This window comes from Poecilia mexicana, unplaced genomic scaffold (assembly GCF_051168715.1).
Source record: "Poecilia mexicana isolate PSO_F unplaced genomic scaffold, ASM5116871v1 scaffold_16, whole genome shotgun sequence".
Classification (NCBI taxonomy): domain Eukaryota; kingdom Metazoa; phylum Chordata; class Actinopteri; order Cyprinodontiformes; family Poeciliidae; genus Poecilia; species Poecilia mexicana.
The window spans coordinates 17,831,535-17,852,385 of NW_028263385.1; the positions used below are offsets into that span (position 1 = coordinate 17,831,535).

General features: G+C 38.2%; 1 protein-coding gene and 1 pseudogene across 1 annotated transcript; both read left to right on the forward strand.

The window, feature by feature from the left end:
* Positions 1 to 37: 37 nt before the first annotated feature.
* On the forward strand, positions 38 to 2,083 carry LOC106910376 (uncharacterized). Its single transcript, XM_088014009.1, has 4 exons — positions 38 to 233; positions 902 to 1,198; positions 1,279 to 1,403; positions 1,604 to 2,083. The coding sequence occupies exons 1-4, from the start codon at positions 38 to 40 to the stop codon at positions 1,934 to 1,936; spliced, it is 951 nt and encodes a 316-aa protein (XP_087870135.1). The 3' UTR covers positions 1,937 to 2,083.
* A 1,687-nt stretch (positions 2,084 to 3,770) lies between these two features.
* LOC148155050 (SUN domain-containing protein 3-like) lies at positions 3,771 to 19,799 on the forward strand (annotated as a pseudogene).
* The last annotated feature ends 1,052 nt before the right edge of the window (positions 19,800 to 20,851 follow it).

A 20,851-nucleotide genomic window follows, 5' to 3' on the forward strand; every position in this document is an offset into this window, starting at 1 on the left:
GTTGTGGGTGCTCAGCTCTGTGTCCTAGAGCCTCAGGATGAGTCTAGAACAAGCTGCTGCAGCCCTGCTGGTCAAAAACGATCAACTTAAGCGGGAGATTGAGCACCTGAGATCTTTAGTGAGCCTGTTCCAGGAAAACCAGATGCTGACATCCAGGACGCACAGCAGCAGCGATTCCACACTGACTGACTTGACAGGTAAGTTTCCTCTTCTGCCGCCAGGTGGCAGCCTTGGCTTGTTCTAGAATGGGTGGATACATCCCTTTAATTGTGTAGTGGCACGTTTTATTTAAAATTTTAACAGCGTGGCTTGTTTGATGAGGTAATAATGGGACTGTAAATTACAGCTTTAATGTGGCTGATGCTATGAAGCATAATCTAAACTTTAAGGATTGACCTGGAAAAAAAAAGTATGTTTCTTAGCAACACAAAATTGATTCATTTTTTTTCGTAGTATAAATTGTCATGATTTTTTTTATTTTTTTGCAAATATTTAATTTACTATAAGATGGATATTTAGATGGACAAAGGCAAACCAACAATTATAGAAACATATAACACAAAACATAGTTTATGGGCAACAACAGCTTTCATTTGTCAGAAAATAACTTTTTAAGGTTTTATGCTCATTATCAGGATTTTTACTCATAATTTTTATTTTTAACAGAACTAAATATTTAGTTTATTAAACTGTTTTATACCAACTATGAAAGTTATTTTAAAGACTATTTTTAAAGACTTCAGGCTTCAGTGCCTCGTTCTGTTCTAACACTTCATACATGTTCCCTAAATTAAAGATTGGGTTTTGCAGGACTCTTATTACTTGTAGATTTATTGTTAAGACCCCCAACACTAAGGCAAATTAAACTGATAAACTTAGAGAGTGTAGATCTAACCATGCCCACACATGCCTCTGTTTGAAAACTTATCAAAATTTGGTTATTTCATAACACCAGGATCTAAGCACTCGGACCGGTGGCACAGCAGCATTGACGAGCAACAGTTCATGAGAGACCTCCATCAGAACAGACCCAACATGAATTTCAGAACATCGTCTCCTGTCAACTTCAAATCCAACATGAATTTCAGAACATCGTCTCCTGTCAACTTCAAGTCATTCCTCCAAAGTTCGGTGCTGAAAAATGCTGAAGAGGCAGAAGAGCTTCATAGCCAGGCTGATGTTCCTCCTTTTGCCTTAGGTCTCACCTTTTACTGTGATTTTAAAGCAATAATTATATATTTTTTGCATTTAAAAAAAAAATTAATTATTCATTTTCAGGTCATCCAAGGCTGCTTGGTGAGATTGCCTATCAGCTGGATAGGAGGATCCTGTCGTACGTGTTCCAGGCTCATCAGAGGCTCTATGGTTTCATACTCCTCAACATACCACAGAGGATTGTCGAGGTAACGCCTGTCTCAGAGAGAAACCTGCAGCCTACAGGGGAATTTATTTTGATCAAGTTCAGCTAAGAGTGAAACTAAAAGGTTTTTATTTGGCTCAAGAGCTTCCAAATTTCACTACATTTTGAAAGTCGGCGCAGACTGAAAAATGCCCAAAGTAAACACCAAGCAGGAAGTAATAGATCTTCCTTCCTCCCTGGCAGGTGAGCACTCACCCTCTGACGGGGCATATGGACGAGGCGTATCGGCTCTATCTCTCCAACAGGTTCACAGACCTCATGGAGTCGCTCGGCAAGCTGGGGTACAAATTGGCTCTCCACGCTCCGTTTTGTGAGTTTATTGTCAATTCGTATGGAATCCTAAAGGAGAGGCCGAGAAAAGGCAGCAGCCAGTGGGCTGAGTACAACAATCCAGATTTTCTGATAAAGATGATAGAGAACATTGCTCCACGAAGACTGCAGAAAGACATGCTGCTGGTGCTCTCGTGCCTCTGCTACCTGTCAACAAAGGACAAGAAGCCCCTCCTTGCGTGGTAATCACCTGATCCTGTGAAAATTTAAATCTTTCTGAAATAAATGGTGAGATGTGAGAAATACTGCATTGACATTTTAGCTTGCAGAATGAATACATTTGCCGCACCACAAGCAGATTGGCTTAAGTTGCACACAGTTAGCACAGATACAACATACTGTATTGAAGGATTTCTTATGCACTGCAAACGTTTTCCCAGCCTTCGAACTTTGTTGCATTTTGTCAAGTTACCACCACATACGATGATTTCAGCACAAAATGGTGGATAATTTAAAGAAGAGAACTTTGAAAAAGTTTTTCCTTGTTAAGGTTAAAAAAGTGTGGCATGCCTTTGCATCCAGATCACATTTTTCTGTAAATACAGCTGCAAGTCTTTCACAGCTCCTACCATTTTTATTTTGACAGGATTTGTTAGAAAAAGATATAAATACTTTTGCAGCACACTGTTGTCTTCAAGGCATAACATTTTTTAAACAGATCTAAGTCCAGGCAACATGCTTCCCCAGATGGCTTGTTTCTAACATAGATAAGTTAAGGACGTGGGGAAAAACACTTTTGTTATCGTTATATATGCTTTCTAAACTTTAAAAATAGATCTTTGAATGTAAACTTGATATTTGAAAAGGTGACTTTCCCAAGAGTTCTCCATATTGGAAACTATTTATTTAGAAAGAAATTTCACTAAATTACGGAATAAGACCAACACTTGTTATTAAGAGTTTATTACAAGACAGAGACTTTTTTTTATTTTAGCATATATTTTCTATTTTTTTAGAAACTATATTGAAAGAGAAATGTAAGAAAGTGTTCAGTATTGTGCAAGATTCTCAGTGATACTTAGATTAAAAAACGTGTAAATTCCTTTCTTTAGATGTAAAATCAACCTGTATTCATAGATTTAGAAAGTAAAGAGTAGACATTTCCCCATTTCAATGCAAAACGTCGTACATTACGTTTGGCAGTGAAGTGGAACTTTGTTTCATTTGACACAAGTAAATATCAATATTTATAAGGGCAATATGATGAGAAACTGCCCAGTTAGACGCTGAAAGGTTCACCTGAGCAGTTTCAGAAATGTTTTAGCATCCAGAGGAAACCAGCAAAATACTTTCTGTCACATTTTTAGAAATTAATAGAATATAATATGTGCTATTGATTAAAAATGGGGAAATTGCTTATTTGCTGACAAGCTTCGCATCCTAGAGTTTAAATATTAGTAAATACAAACAACCATTAGCGATATTAAATTCATCTGGAAGAAAATAGCACAGTTACAGATTTGATTATATCTTAATAGGACATGAATTAAGGGAGTCAAGATAGCAAAAAGAGAAACAACAGAAACAAAGGAGCCTTGGGTTGATATCTGATTATTTTATGAGCAGTGGAAAATGATGGGGTGTTCTGACTATCCGTGCTACCTCTTTTGTGTGCATTAATACATTGTATGACAGACTTTATTAAATGCAGCGGAGCCACAATGCGTCCACTGACCTGCGCAGGTCACTGAAATGACAGGATATGATTCATGTACACTAATATTACATGGTTATTACAGCTTCAACCCCAAATAGTATTGCTATAAGCACCTGTTTAGCAAAGTTTAATAATAAAAAGAGTGTAATTAGACTAAAATATTTTAAATATAGGGACAAAATAGCCCAAAAACACAACGTAATTAACCGCCAAACGAACGACTTTGCAGACGGCAAAACTGATGTCATTTATAAGCTGCCTGTCATGTAAACTAAAAACACGAAGTAATACAGCAGCTTCATGAAAACCAGGTATAATATAAATTAAATAATGCTTACCGTAATCTGCCATGAAATAAAACACATGAAACAAAACTTCCACAGGTAGGACGTATTTATAAGAAATCTGCTGAGCCAGCAGTATGCCATGTGGCGCATTACCACCTGTGCGCCACATGGCATAGGTGCCTGTGTTCTGTCAGTTTTCTATCTAGTCAGAACACCGACCGTCTAGCACAGATAGTCAGAACACCGGGAGAAACGACGCCTCCTCTGGCCATCAGTACAGGAGGCGCGGGCACAGGGCAAAACGGCCTTTCAGCGCTGGACGAGCCTTCATCAACGCCGGTGAGATCTTCCCTCCCTCCGCCACTTGATGATCCACCTGCTGGTTCCAAGTTCATCCCGATCCTGTGGGGTTTACAGTTTGTTGTTCTGTTATAATAAGTTCTATGTCATTAATAGGAATGGTATGCTACAATCTAGCCAATAATCATATGGCTAATTCATTATCAATATCTTCTGTTTGCGGAGCTTGAGCTCTAACTCGATTTTTCATAGCGTATTTTGCTATCCCATTAATATTGTTCTTTATTGTTCTCTATTGAGGATTTGTTCTTTTGTTCATATCTCTCTCATTTCTTTCTTTCAATGCCAGGGGGTTAAGAAACTATTTGAAGTGCAAAGCAGTCTTTTTATTTATTAAAAAATGTAAATGTAATGTTTGTTTTATTCAGGAGTCTCACAGCACTATAGGTGACATGTCATTCTGGAAAAGTCTGTGGGGAAAAGAAATATGGGCGGCACATGGCTCAGAGAAAACTGCTGGGGTTTTGATTGTAAAAGATAAATTTCCAGGGGAGGTAATGAGTTACTGCAGGGACCCCAAGGGGCATCTCATTGTTATGGTTCTTGCTTTCTCACAGCCTATTATAATAATGACCAACATATATGGCTACTCTCATTCAGACAACAGGGAGTTTTTGAGTTATGGGATGAAAAAGTATCATCTTGGTTATCAAAACTTCCTGAAGCCCTTCTAATTTTCAGTGGTGATTTCAATGTGATTTATGATAATAATGTAGACAGATACCCTCCTAGCAACTCTAACTCATCCAGTGGCTACCTGAAAGATTTTATGAATAAATTTGATGTCTTAGACATTTTTAGGGAAAAATTTCCTACACATACATTTTTTACATGGAGTACCAAAGACCTTTCTAAAAAGTCCCGTAGTGACTTCTGGCTGGCAGCAAAGCAAGTTGATTCTGCTGCTGTTAATATCCTGCTCCTTTCTCTGATCATAAAATAATCACGTTAAGCCTTTCACTCTCGACGCCTGGCATTCCTAGAGCTGTCTGTTGGAAGATGAACAACAGTCTTCTCTCATATGAGGATGCTACTGAAACAATCAGATCCCTGATTAAATCCCATTGGGAGGAAGCCTGTAGATGTAACTCCTTTAGTCCTTTTTGGGAACTGTTAAAACATGACATAGGAAAATTCATGAGGTCCTTCAGAAGTAACCTTGCAAAAAAGAGAAGGCAAGAGGAAGAAAGTCTTTGCTCTCAGATAGCTTCTTTATCCATGATAAGCAATAATAACCTTAACGAGGATGACCTATTACTTCTTAATGAATGTCAAACTAAACTTGATGAAATATATAAACAGAAGGCTCGAGGCGCGTTTGTCAGGTCTAGAGCGAGATGGTTAGAGGATGGGGAACAGTGTTCTTCCTACTTTTTTTGGTTTAGAAAAATTTAAACTTTATAACACTTTAGACACACTCAAAGTTAATGACAAGATAATATCAGATCATAAAACCCAGGGATCATTTTGTTCCAATTTTTACAACAACCTATAAATACTCAGATGAAAAAGCTTCTTTACTGATTGACTCTATTAAACATTGTAAAGTTATAACTGAGGCTGATAACATAATGTGTGATGCTAACCTCACTCTACAGCAGAGGTTCCCAAACTGTGGGGCGCGCCCCCTAGAGGGGGCGCCGTGTCATTGCAGGGGGGGCGCGGGAAGCCGTCTGGATGAAAAAAAAAACAAAACATGAACACTGTATGCGCTGGGTTTTTACCTTAGAATGGCCAACTCTCTGTTATTCCTATGTCAATTTGATACAGTAGAGGCTTCCACACTTCCCATATTTGTGTCCTCTGTCACTTTTATCAGCAGTTAAAACTGTTTAATCCGTTGTTAACATGTCGTAACCTGTTTTTCCGAGCCGCCTTTAAACGCAACATGAGCGCTACGACGCTCGCACTGAGTGAAGGAGACCTGCTGCTGCTGTGCGGAGCTACGTAGGTTTGTGTTAGAATCACGGCAGCAAACCAGCAAAACGCAAATAACTTTTCACAGTTTTTCCCTCCAAACTAACCGACTGAGTTGAGTAAAGCTGTTGGATGCAGGTAATGTTAGCTAAAAGATGACTATACAGAACCTTAAGCTTAACAAGTACCTTGTAGGTTACCGATGTTGGTGTCTATTTTCAGCTACGTACATTCATTTTGCCCCCAAAAAATGAATGTACACGCGTCGTTTCAAACAGACAGCCATTTGTAATCCATAGGGGGGGCGCAGAAAATGTTTGGAAACCACTGGGGGGGCGCAGAAGAAAAAGTTTGGGAACCACTGCTCTACAGGAAGTAGAAGAGGCTATTTGAAGTCTTAAAAACAACAAATCACCAGGTAGTGATGGGTTGTCAAGTGAGCTTTATAATACATTTGTAAAAGAACTTAGTCCCTTTATTCTCAGCACTCTTTCAGAAAGTATTGGTCGTGGAGAATTGCCTCTTACTTTAACACAAGGCCTTATTATTTTGATCCCAAAGGCTGGCAAAGAAAAATTACTCATTGACAACTGGAGACCTATTTGCTTACTGAACAATGACTATAAAGTTTTTGCTGTTATTTTGGCCAGAAGAATTAGACAAACCCTCAGTTGTATTATTGATGAATCTCAATCAGGCTTCATGTCCCACAGACACATCACAACCTAAGGCTTGTACTGGATCTACTACTAGACTATTCAGAAGTAATAAATGATAACAGCTTTATTTTGTTTTTAGACTTGTATAAGGCTTTTGACTCTTTAGAGCATGACTTTATGTATTGGGCCTTAGAAAAATTTGGTTTCGTGCAATATTTTATTCAGACTCTTTACAAAAAAGGTAACTGCTGTATTAAACTGAAGCATGGCATCTGTCCCAGATTTCCAGTATCCAGAGGAGTGAGACAGGGCTGCCCAGTTTCCTTTTATTTATTCCTGATTACAGCACAACGTCTAGCAACTTTTATTCTGGAAACCAATATCTGTAGTATCTCAGAATGCTGGTAGAGAAATTTGTATTACCATATTTTTCTGACAATAAGCCGCTACTTTTTTCTTACACTTTGAACCATGAGGTTTGTAGCCAGGTGCGGCTTTTCTGTGGATTTTTCTTCAGCCACCAGGGGGCTCCTGCATTGGAAGTCAAAGAAGAAAGTGCTAATTTTCATTTAGAACAAGCACATGGTAACAGCAGGCATGACAGAGAAATTTCTTTAAACTCATATGATGCAGCTTTTAAGTTGAGGGCTATTGATCTGGCAGTACAGGAGGGAAATAGAAGTAAGGTAAGGTAATTTTATTTATATAGCACATTTTCAGCAACAAGGCAATTCAAAGTGCTGCTGCACATAAGCTCGGCATGAGGACGTCCTTAATATATCCAGCAAAGTTATTAGGACGCAGCCCTCTGCTGGGTCCTTGTGGAAAACCAAGAGCGGCGGAGATACCAGCGGTTTATAGCCCGGTGCATCTTATATATGTGAGTTTCCATTTTATTTTTATTATTTATTTATCTTTTATTTATTTTTTTTTTTTTTCAAAAAAATTGTAGGTGCGGCTTATAGTATGGTGCGCTCTATAGTCCGGAAAATACGGTAATCAAGTTGCTGACCAAATTATTAAGCTCATCCAAACTTTCTCTGATGCTTCAGGCCTCAAACGTAATTTAAACAAATGTGAATTGATTCCCATATCATCTTGCAGTGAATCCCATCTTTATAGCATTCGTGTTAAAACAAAAGTTTTATATCTTGGTGTAATTATCATAAAAGATGCCAAAGAAATATACAAGCTTAACTTTGACCCTACATTTGATAAAACCAAAAAGAAATTGAACCACTGGCTTCAAAGAGATCGGTCTTTACGAGAAAGAATACTGTTATCTAAAGCTGAAGGAATATCCAGGTTAACTTATGCTTTGGTAATACTGATTTGATTAGCTTTTTATTGACTTTTTACTGTCATGGTAAGAACACGTGAGTATTTGATAAAGAATTCATACAGAGAGACGCCAGTCAAGTATAATAAATTTTTAACTCTTATATTTTATACAGTCATCTGCTGATTAATGTACATCTTTACTCACTTGTATATTTTCCGTCTTGGGTTAGAAGGAGGCGCAAAATGGGTCGCCCTGTAAACCGCCTTGCAAATGGGGAGGTAACATTTAGAGAGGTTTTGTAGTCGTGAGGGGAATGATATGATTGACCAAGAAAACCAGACGATGGACACTTTAACACAAGAGTCTTTGTCTTTCTCATCTTCGTTCCTTTTGGTAAATACTCTCCTTATACAAATTGCTGGGTTTCAGGTGACATAGCATTGATGCCACCAATGCACATGGAGGGCCAGAAGTAAATGCAGCCCATTTATTTCTATTGATCCAGCATCAAAATGCCTAAAGTCTGAGTCTTGTATGGGTGTTCAAGCCATTCTAATAGAGAGAAAGATAAACGTTATTTTCGTGTTTCGAAGGTAGTTGGTCACAGCCAGCATGCATAGGTGGGACCCATGTGGGTGAAAGGAGGGCTGATATATGGGTCCCATATGGGTTTGTCCACGGGTTCCACGATGGCCCCACATGGGTTTGCCCATGCAAGGCCACAGCCCACATGGGCCCTAAATGGACAAACCAATGTGGGCCATCACCATATAGGGCCCATGTAGGTTTCATGTGGGATCTGGCCATACATGGGCAAACCCATGTGGGGCCATCGTGGAACCCGCGGACAAACCCATATGGGACTCATATGGTCTGCCCTCCTTTTCCCCACACGGGGCCCACCTAGGCATGCTGGCAGGGGGAGTTGATTTTAAAAAAACGTACTGAAAAATAAAGAAGAAAAGGGGACCAACAATCTGCAGCTTAAAACAGGAAGTGCAGAACCTAACAATACCAGTTTGCAGCATCCACTTTCTAACAGGCAACAATCGCATCGTTTAAATTGTACTTTTCAGATGTTTTATGGGACAGTTACTTAGAAAGACATGCATTCATCATATGTAAGGTAAGATATATTTTTATGTCCTGGCATAGTTGTCCTCAGAGTGCTAACGTTGTTAGGAGGTAGCCGACTCCCGGACAGAAAATATACGATTATTCAGTGGGACTGTCATGCTAAAAAACTAAAAGCTAAATAAATTAAATATAACCTACCGAGCCATACAGTCACCATGAACTGTGACTATTCCCCCATATGCTTCGTGTCTGGACACTATATTCATGTCCAGACACGGACATGGGGTTTCTGTAGATTGGAGCAATCGCTGACCTACATTGGACCTGAATCCAGCTTCCTACAACGACTCAACATTAACGTATAACTCCAGCATGAATTTAGGTTTACAGAAGCTAAATCAATTATTTACCATGAGATCCAAGCTCATAGAAATAACATGGGTTAGCTCATTGTTATCGTTATCATAAACTGATTAATTAAAATAGCATACTTTTAACCCTTTTGTCTAGAAATGGGGTCCAACCGACGGCACACACATAAGACTTGTATCATTTGTTTGCCACAGTCCTCTGTGTTTGCCTCAGTCCTCACACGCACAAGGGTTAAGTGTGCTATAAACAAGTCCACAGCCATTTAATGCTTCTTTAAATCCTAATTGCTTGACCCAACTTGAAACTAAATGATTGTATTCTCCAGGATGATGAAAGCTTTCTTCTGGCTCGTTGTACATGAGGTCTGCAGCTCCAGTTAGTTGTGTGGATCGCCTCGATGCGGGTAAATCCTCAAGATTATAAAATAAATCTTTTTTTACCGAGATAATACGGATTATATGTTAAATATACGCGTATTTTTTCGAGATGCCTCTTCTGTTCCAAACTATTTAGGGCATTAGCATACTAGTGATCAATTTATTTATTTATTTATTTTTGGTTGAACTGGGGAAATCCCCTTCTGGCCCTCCGTCTGAATTTCGCGGGTCATCCGGGTCACGTGACTGAAAGCTAGCGATTGCTGAGTTTCAGAAGATGTAGCACCCACGTCACTTTTTAACGTGCTAGTAGTTTAAATTAATTTCAGCTACAGACTGTTCGTGGCCAGACACGAAGCATGTGGGGGAATAGTAACAGCTCATGGTGACTGTATGGCTGGATAGGATAGGTTATATTTAATTTATTTAGCTTTTTTTTTTTTTTTTAGCATGGAATTCTCACTGAATAAACATTTTCTGTCCGTGACTCGGCACTGAGCTAGCTGCTAGCAACATTAGCAGTCTGAGGACAACCACGCAAGAGCATAAAATAATATATCTTACCTTACATATGAATGCTTGTCTTTCTAAGTAACTGTCTAATAAAATATCTGAAAATACAATTTAAACGATGCGATTATTTCCTGTTAGAAAGTAATCACTGTCAACTCTAGCATTGATAGTGTCCGCAATGCCTGTCGTCAAACTTATGTATTAAAATATGACAAATAATGTCATATTTTTATGACCTCTACTTTATTAAAAGTAGATGAGCTCAAAGCTATGTTGGTTTTCAGGTCACACAATACTGCCGATAGTATTAAATAACACTTTGGGGTTATTTCTGCTTTGGTGAATAATATTGCTAAAATAAGATGATCTGGCATCAGTTCTGCCTGATGCCAGATCCGTATTATCTGTAAAAAAGATTATAATATCAAGGATTTACCTGCTGACAACAAACTAATCTGTGTTATTTCTATGAGTTTGGATCTCCTGGTAAATAATTTATTAAGCTTCTGTAAACCCAAATTCATGCTGGAGTTGTAGATTAATAATTGTGTCATTGTAGGACGCAGGATTTAGGTCCAATGTAGGTCAACTATTCACACCGATCTACGGAAACCCCGTGTTCGTGTCTGTTCGTGGTCAGACACGAACCATGTGGAGAAAAAGTCACAGTTCACTGTGACTGTAAGCCTGCATAGGCTATATTTATTAGCTTTTTTTTTTTTAGTATAAAAGTCCCACTGAATAAACACTGATTGAACTGCACCACTAGTTCCTGCTTGCAGGGGTAATTTGTAGTTTGCTTAGATAAGTTTGTATTTTAGTTAATATTAGTATTTAAGGTTTAATAGTTTTGATTTTCATTTTTAGGTCTTTAGTCAAACTTAGCTGTACTGTTAATTGTTTTTGTGTTATTTGATATTGTATTCTGTTTAGTTACCCCTATTGTTTCTTAATTGGTGAGTTTAGCTAATATTTGTCATTTGTCCCACTTGTCATTTGTTAGGTCAGTTACGTTTGTTTGTGCAGCCAGTTTGTTTACATCTATAAGAGCTGAGTGACACTGACACCTACCCACGTGAAAAATTCTAGCAAATAGCCTGAGTGGCTTGTGCTCGTTTGTGTAGGTTTGTGCCGTTAAAACTTTTGTTTGTGGTGTTTTGGTTTCTGAGATATTGAAACTTTTTTTTTTGGTCATCCAGAGGTCACCATCCTCCCATTGCTCCAAAACAAACCAAAGTGAGCTACTTTGTTTGTGCCGTTAAAACTGTGGTTTGTGCAGCTTTCGTTGTTGAGACATTAAGTTATAATTTTGGCCGATAATGTCATCAGCCACCCATTTTTCTCCAATATAAACAAAACTGGACATAGTGAACCAGAAAATATTCAAAAATTGGTTTCAATAGAAGGAGAATTTTATAACCTCAAAAATACAAATTCAAACTTTGTAAGATCAGAACCACAAAAAGTAGTTTTTGCATTTCATTGTGGTGTGAAACTATAATACAGTTTGACTGTGGAATTAAAACAACGTCCAAACATTAAACAATTCAAACTGAATGGACATTCAATTCAAACTGAATGGACATTTTTTTGTAAATTTTTTTTAAATGTCTGGAATGAATTTAAAAGAGCCAGAAATAAATTGTGGGCAGGTTCAGTTGAGCATTTTGGTGTCACGTAGGCTGACTTGTCATGAGGCGCTTTTGGAACGTTTGTCAATAAGAGAGCGGTTCCTATAGGAATTCATCCATTTGAAGAGATAGACGTTGAACGTATTACTTCAAGAAATTCAGTTGAGCTTCAGTTTTTCAAGTAAGTATTTATTTAGGAAATAGTGAGGCAACGAAAAAAAAACATTAATTTTGTTCTAGAGTTTTTTGAAAGAATTGTGCCAGCATTAAGACAATTTCTAAGTAATATGTTTTTTTAGCTCAACATCAAACCATTTTAGTAACTTTTTGATGTAAATATCAAATGTAAATATCAAATGTCTCTTTTTACTGTCATGGTAAGAACACGTGAGTATTTGATAAAGAATTCATACAGAGAGACGCCAGTCAAGTATAATAAATCAGCAATTTTTTTTAACTCATATTTTATACAGTCATCTGCTGATTAATGTACATCTTTACTCACTTGTATATTTTCTGTCTTGGGTCAGAAGGAGGCGCAGAACAGGTCGCCCTGTAAACCGCCCTGTAAATGGGGAGGTAGCAATTAGAGAAAGGTTTCGTAGTCAAGAGGAGAATGATATGATAGACCAAAAAAACCAGATGATGGACACTCATTGTTTTTATGTCTTTTGCTTTGCCTTTCGTGTCTTTGTCACTTTTGGTAAATACTCTCCTTCTACAAACAGTCAGTTTGGAAGTGTTATAGAAAGTCCTTATTTTAAATGTTATCTCACATCATCTGCTCATATTCATCAGCTTGTATTTGTTGGATTATTTCCCTGCACTCGCGACCTTCAGAGTTACCTGTCGCACCAACTCTTAACAGACGTGGTAGGCTTTCTCTTTCTAATCTTAACACTGATTTAATTATCCTGAGCAAACATGAGAACAAGCTGTTAACTCTTATTATGTTGTGCACAGGTTACAGTCTCTGGATTTAAGGATCAGGGACATCTCTCCAACCTGCAGTTGATGGAGTCAAAGCTTGACTACCTTCTACCACAAGCAGATCTGTGGCCCAACTTTGCTCTGGAGTCTCAAGGTGAACCATTACAAATAAGATCATAAACTAGTTTTTAATTTGTCAGTATTACATTTTTCTGACTCCCATTATTTCGGTTTTTGTGTTTTGTGAACAGGAGCGCTGATTTTACTCAAAACTACATCAAAACCATATCAAAGCCATAAGGCATGTCGATTGTTAGGGGCATCTTTAAGGCTACCACCTGTGGGCCCAAACGTTGTTATTAAGGTCTGAATGACACTCAGATCATTAAATGAATATTAGGGAAAGTGGTGTTTCTTTTTGATATAATATTAGGCTTTACAATTTTCTTTTCTCTTAGTCTTGGTACCCCACCTAAACTTTGTTTTGTTCTCTGTTTTCAGGGAAGAACTCGTCTGAATCCGGGACAATGCTGGGCTTTGCAGATTTCCCGGGACGTTTAGACATTGCTCTGTCCCACAAACCCACCATAACACATGTGTCCCTGGGACATATTCCTAAAAGTATATCCCCAACTTCCTCAGTCTCTAGTGCTCCTAGAGAATTTTCTGTCTATGTAAGTCCAGTGAATCGAGTGTCACAACTGCAAAACAAATATATATATATATATATATATATATATATATATATATATATATATATATATATATATATATATATATATATACACACACACAAGATCCTGTGGGACTTCCAGATCCAGACAGACAAGATGGTAATGGCGAACCAACCGGACATTGTGGTGGTGGATAAAGAACAGAGGAAAGCCGTTGTGGTGGATGTAGCAATACCAAGTGACCACAACATCAGGAAAAAGGAGCACGAGAAACTGGAGAAATACCAGGGCCTCAGAGAGGAACTGGAGAAGGCCTGGAAGGTGAAGACCACAGTGGTGCCTGTGGTCATCGGGGCCCTCGGGGCAGTCACCCCCAAACTGGAGCAGTGGCTCAAACAGATCCCAGGAACAACATCAGACATCTCAGTCCAGAAATGTGCAGTTCTAGGCACAGCCAAGATACTGCGCAGAACCCTCAAGCTCCCAGGCCTCTGGTAGAGGACCCGAGCTCAGGATGAAAGAGACCACCCGCGGAGGGTGAGAAGGGAATTTTTTTTTTTTTTTATACACCTATAGTATATTTTAGCCTTTAAAATGTGATAGCAGTGATTCAGTATGACATCACTTGATCACATTCTAAACTATGCAAACTTTCTGTCTGCACTAATGAATTTTCTGCTCATCTCAGGATGTGATATGTTTTAGATACACCAATTAATTTACTTGACTGGCGTCTCTCTGTATGAAATAACCGGAGAAGATGTCTGTCTGATCGTCAGTAATATAATAGAGCTGCAGCTTATAACAGGAGGTGCAGAACCTAACAATACCAGTTTGCAGTGTCCACTTTCTAACAGGCAACAATCGCATCGTTTAAATTGTACTTTTCAGATGTTTTATGGGACAGTTACCGTATTTTCCGCACTATAAGACGCACCTAAAAACCTTCAATTTCCTCAAAAGCCGACAGTGCGCCTTATAATCCGGTGCGCCTTATATATGGACCAATATTGAGCCACAACAGGTCCAGCAACGGACCTTACCACAGGGGCCGCGTTTCATTGGCTAATGCCCATTTTAGGTCACAGTGCAGCTACCACGTGCGTGACCGTCTCACAAACACAAGCTACAGTAGTAAACATATGCTAATGTACATTGTGGACCATCAAAACCATGAATGCCGACTTACCCAGCCTTGCAAGAACAATAGGCATCAGTGATCTTGTCCACAGCTATATTTATGCTGAGGGTGTGAGGATCTGCTGTTTTCCTCATCTATCGGTAGCTTTTAGCTGTGACGCGCACAATGTTGGAGGCATCCAGTGGCTCAAACACCTTGATGTCGTCCAAAAAAGATGACATGAACTTGTTGGTTCCCCTGTCCATTGTCGTGGCTGATATGTTGTGAAAATCCGGCAGAAATGCTACGCTAATTAACTCAGATCGAAATGAAAGACGTCATGTTTACACAGACATGCAGTAGGCTGCTTACGTAGTTGGTCCACTACGGTAAGCATAAGCAGCCGCCAACTTCTTTTTCCCCGTAGAAGAAGTAGTGCGCGGTGCATGCTGGGATAGTTGTCAGAACACTGGTTTGTTAATAAAGTTTGATAATACATTTAAAGGGGGGGAGGGGCAGGGGAAGAGAGACAGAGACTGCAGCGGCAGCGTGTCGGTTGGTCTGTGTTACCCAGAAAGCAGTTGGGCATAATATCGCAACACCAACACCGTGAGTGAAACAACGGCTGGGCCAGCCTACTATATAAAGTACTCGGGGACCATTTCTTTATTAATGTGGATGTGTAATAATAGAGTATGAAGCGTCTATTCTATGCGCCTTATAATGCGGTGCGCCTAATGTATGAAAAAAGTCCTAAAATAGGCCATTCATTGAAGGTGCGCCTTATAGTGCGGAAAATACGGTACTTAGAAAGACACGCATTCATATGTAAGGTAAGATATATTTTTATGTCCTGGCATAGTTGTCCTCAGAGTGCTAACGTTGTTAGGAGGTAGCCGACTCCCGGACAGAAAATATACGATTATTCAGTGGGATTGTCATGCTAAAAAAATAAAAGCTAAATAAATTAAATATAACCTACCGAGCCATACAGTCACCATGAACTGTGACTATTCCCCCATATGCTTCGTGTCTGGACACTATATTCATGTCCAGACACGGACATGGGGTTTCTGTAGATTGGAGCAATCGCTGACCTACATTGGACCTGAATCCAGCTTCCTACAACGACTCAACATTAACGTACAACTCCAGCATGAATTTAGGTTTACAGAAGCTAAATCAATTATTTACCATGAGATCCAAGCTCATAGAAATAACATGGGTTAGCTCATTGTTATCGTTATCATAAACTGATTAATTAAAATAGCATACTTTTAACCCTTTTGTCTAGAAATGGGGTCCAACCGACGGCACACACATAAGACTTGTATCATTTGTTTGCCACAGTCCTCTGTGTTTGCCTCAGTCCTCACACGCACAAGGGTTAAGTGTGCTATAAACAAGTCCACAGCCATTTAATGCTTCTTTAAATCCTAATTGCTTGACCCAACTTGAAACTAAATGATTGTATTCTCCAGGATGATGAAAGCTTTCTTCTGGCTCGTTGTACATGAGGTCTGCAGCTCCAGTTAGTTGTGTGGATCGCCTCGATGCGGGTAAATCCTCAAGATTATAAAATAAATCTTTTTTTACCGAGATAATACGGATTATATGTTAAATATACGCGTATTTTTTCGAGATGCCTCTTCTGTTCCAAACTATTTAGGGCATTAGCATACTAGTGATCAATTTATTTATTTATTTATTTTTGGTTGAACTGGGGAAATCCCCTTCTGGCCCTCCGTCTGAATTTCGCGGGTCATCCGGGTCACGTGACTGAAAGCTAGCGATTGCTGAGTTTCAGAAGATGTAGCACCCACGTCACTTTTTAACGTGCTAGTAGTTTAAATTAATTTCAGCTACAGACTGTTCGTGGCCAGACACGAAGCATGTGGGGGAATAGTAACAGCTCATGGTGACTGTATGGCTGGATAGGATAGGTTATATTTAATTTATTTAGCTTTTTTTTTTTTTTTAGCATGGAATTCTCACTGAATAAACATTTTCTGTCCGTGACTCGGCACTGAGCTAGCTGCTAGCAACATTAGCAGTCTGAGGACAACCACGCAAGAGCATAAAATAATATATCTTACCTTACATATGAATGCTTGTCTTTCTAAGTAACTGTCTAATAAAATATCTGAAAATACAATTTAAACGATGCGATTATTTCCTGTTAGAAAGTAATCACTGTCAACTCTAGCATTGATAGTGTCCGCAATGCCTGTCGTCAAACTTATGTATTAAAATATGACAAATAATGTCATATTTTTATGACCTCTACTTTATTAAAAGTAGATGAGCTCAAAGCTATGTTGGTTTTCAGGTCACACAATACTGCCGATAGTATTAAATAACACTTTGGGGTTATTTCTGCTTTGGTGAATAATATTGCTAAAATAAGATGATCTGGCATCAGTTCTGCCTGATGCCAGATCCGTATTATCTGTAAAAAAGACTTATAATCTCAAGGATTTACCCGCTGACAACAAACTAATCTGTGTTATTTCTATGAGTTTGGATCTCCTGGTAAACAATTTATTAAGTTTCTGTAAACCCAAATTCATGCTGGAGTTGTAGATTAATAATTGTGTCATTGTAGGACGCAGGATTTAGGTCCAATGTAGGTCAACTATTCACACCGATCTACGGAAACCCCGTGTTCGTGTCTGTTCGTGGTCAGACACGAACCACGTGGAGAAAAAGTCACAGTTCACTGTGACTGTAAGGCTGCATAGGCTATATTTATTAGCTTTTTTTTTTTTTTTTTTTTTTTTTTTTAGTAGTAGTATAAAAGTCCCACTGAATAAACACTGATTGAACTGCACCACTAGTTCCTGCTTGCAGGGGTAATTTGTAGTTTGCTTAGATAAGTTTGTATTTTAGTTAATATTAGTATTTAAGGTTTAATAGTTTTGATTTTCATTTTTGGGTCTTTAGTTTAGCCAAACTTAGCTGTACTGTTAATTGTTTTTGTGTTATTTGATATTGTATTCTGTTTAGTTACCCCTATTGTTTCTTAATTGGTCAGTTCAGCTAATATTTGTCATTTGTCCCACATGTCATTTGTTAGGTCAGTTACGTTTGTTTGTGCAGCCAGTTTGTTTACATCTATAAGAGCTGAGTGACGCTGACACCTACCCACGTGAAAAATTCTAGCAAATAGCCTGAGTGGCTTGTGCTCGTTTGTGTAGGTTTGTGCCGTTAAAACTTTTGTTTGTGCTGTTTTGGTTTCTGAGATATTAAAACTTTTTTTTTTTTTTTGGTCATCCAGAGGTCACCATCCTCCCATTGCTCCAAAACAAACCAAAGTGAACTACTTTGTTTGTGCCGTTAAAACTGTGGTTTGTGCAGCTTTCGTTTTTGAGAAATTGGTGTATCTATGTTTTAGATACACCAATTAATTTTCACCTATATAGACAGAACAAGACAATGAACTGCATTTTTATCAAATTTTGTCTCAGGGAAAGAAACATTTAGAAGATGAGGAGAGTCATCTGGGAACTTTTCTATATGATCAAGAGGGAGACCAATTACAGACCTTTGAACTTCCTGTAAATATGTCAAATTAACGTTTTATTAACCAAATACAGTTATTACAGAAGCCCAGAGTGACTGATCCTGTTATAAATATTGAGCATCTTTCTTAACATGCAACCATAAGTTTCTTCACTGGGTATTACTAGCATTCAATATAAAAAACCCACTTTAAATAAAATGGCAGATACAGTATTATTGTTCATTCAAAATGCTCCAATGAAAATTTCTATTTAAACCATAATAAATTATGTTAATTCTGCAGTTCCAGAGTACTGAGTGAGAATGTAACTGATAGCATTGAAAAATTAATCAGTCAAGTTTGTAGCAATTATGTTGTCTAGAAATAGTGCCTAAATGCAACACCATGCCCCACCTACATGCACAACCAGAGAAAGTTTTGTTATTGAACCCTAATTATTCCAAAACACAGAGAGCAATGAACTTGAACAGATGCAAGAAATTGTTGATTTTTTTTTGGCCATCATTTAAGGAGGAAAATATTTTTTTTCTTGGCATAAATCTCATTAAAAAGGCTTTTATTATGTTTTATTAATAAGACTTTTATTATGTCTTGACAAAAAAATGAACCTCTTATTGTTACGGAGTGGAAGCTTCTTCAATCAGGACAGAGACTCTGATTTCTTTTACTGAACATTTCTGTTCACTTTTTATTGAGTAGAAACAGCAACAGCTGTTCGTTACCTAGCAACCAAAATCAACAGAAGCAAGACAGTGACAAAATACAGAACCAGATTCTGTTAAGCATTCTTCAAAATAAAAGACTTCCTCTATCCAAATAAATCATGCCTCGCACTTCAGCTTTCGTAATTATACACAGTCATGTTAAATTCAATTAATAATCATCATCATGTAAATTATGCTTAACATACAATTGTAAATAAGTCACTTATAATGCAAATTGTACTTAACAACATAAATGTGTAAAAAGTCACAACACTTATCACAAATCAATCATTTTGTTGTCTCTTGATAACAAAGAATAAAATCAGTGTTACTACATAACATTTTGTTTTCTGGTTAGCAAAATATCAGTATATTTGCCTTGCTATCTCAAGAAAATCTATGCAAAATATATTTACAGCAAGACCAGTTGAACTAGGCTTCTTTGCACTTTAAGACGGATCTTCTTTGTTTTTGTTGTCTATTTGTAACTATGGATTATCAATCTAACCTCCCTAAGTTGTATCTCTCTTGGCTTACAGGCTGAAAACATTGGCTCCTTCACACACGTAAATCTAAAGGTAAAGAGCAACTGGGGTAATCCCAAATACACCTGCCTTTATAATAGAGTCTATGGTGTACTTGCTGAATGAAGATGACAACAAGGAGGAAAAGGGTAAAATATATTAAAGGGGAGGAAAAAGTGATGTATATTCTCATCATCCATTTATACTGTAATAGTCTAGGTTTTGTTCTAATAGATTGAGAATGAGGGCTGCACAATGGGTCTGTCTGCACAGTGGCGCACTTGATAGCACTGTTGCCTTTCAGCAACGAGGTTCAGAGACAGTAAAAGTGGCATGCGTGGGTTCTCTCCGGGTACTCCGGCTTCCTCCCACAGTAAAACCATGACTGGTCTGTCATTTGGTCTGTCCAAATTTTACTTGGGTGTGAATGTGTATTGCATGGTTGATTGCCCTGTCTCTCTATAAATAGAGCAGGATCCATTAAAACATCTTTTGAAATAATTCTCATTTTCTTAACCTTCTCCCAAAAAGCCCTGGTTTTGTTGCATTGTCCTAAGCAATGTAATGGTGCAATGTTCTCCACCATGCATACACAAATCAAGACTGATGGGGTTAAATTATTCAGTTTTACAGGAGTTATGTGGATTCCCATGGTCCATTTATACTGTAATAATGTACATTTTTGTATTGGAATATGAGTACTGCACAATGGCGCAGTCCATAGCGCTGTTGCTTTGCAGAAAAAAGGTTCAGCGATAATAAAAGTGGCATGCGTGGGTTCTCTCCGGGTACTCCGGCTTCCTCCCACAGTAAAAACTTGATTGTTAGGTCAATTGGTCTGTCCAAATATTACTTAGGTATGAGTGTGTATTGCATGGTTGATTGCCCTGTCTCCCTCTAAATAGAGCAGGATCCATTAAAACATCTTTTGAAATAATTCTTATTTTCTTAACCGTCTCCCAAAAAACCCTGGTTTTGTTGCATTGTCCTAAGCAATGTAATAGTGCCCCTTTCTCCACCATGCATACACAAATCTAGAATGATGGGGTTAAATTATTCAATTTTGCAGGAATGATGTATATTCCCATAGTCCATTTATACTGTAATAGTCTAGACTTTGTTCTAATGGATTGAATATGAGGGCTGCACAATGTGCAGTTGATATCGCTGTGGCCTTTAAGCAAAGAGGTTCAGAGATACTAAAAGTGGCATGCGTGGGTTCTCTCCGGGTATTCCGGCTTCCTCCCACAGTAAAAACATGACTGCTAGTTTGCCCGTTCAAATTCTCCTTACTTGTGAGTGTGTGCTGCATGGTGGTTTGTCCTGTGTGTCACTGTGTTGCCCTGGGATGGATTGGGATGGATTCACAACATGGACTACAATTCCATGTTGTGAGTTTAAGTTATTTTTTTTTTTTGCACCATTTAAAATGAAAACACTGACACTTTTACATAAACTGTTGTTGCATTTAACACAAACTGTCTGAGAGCATTA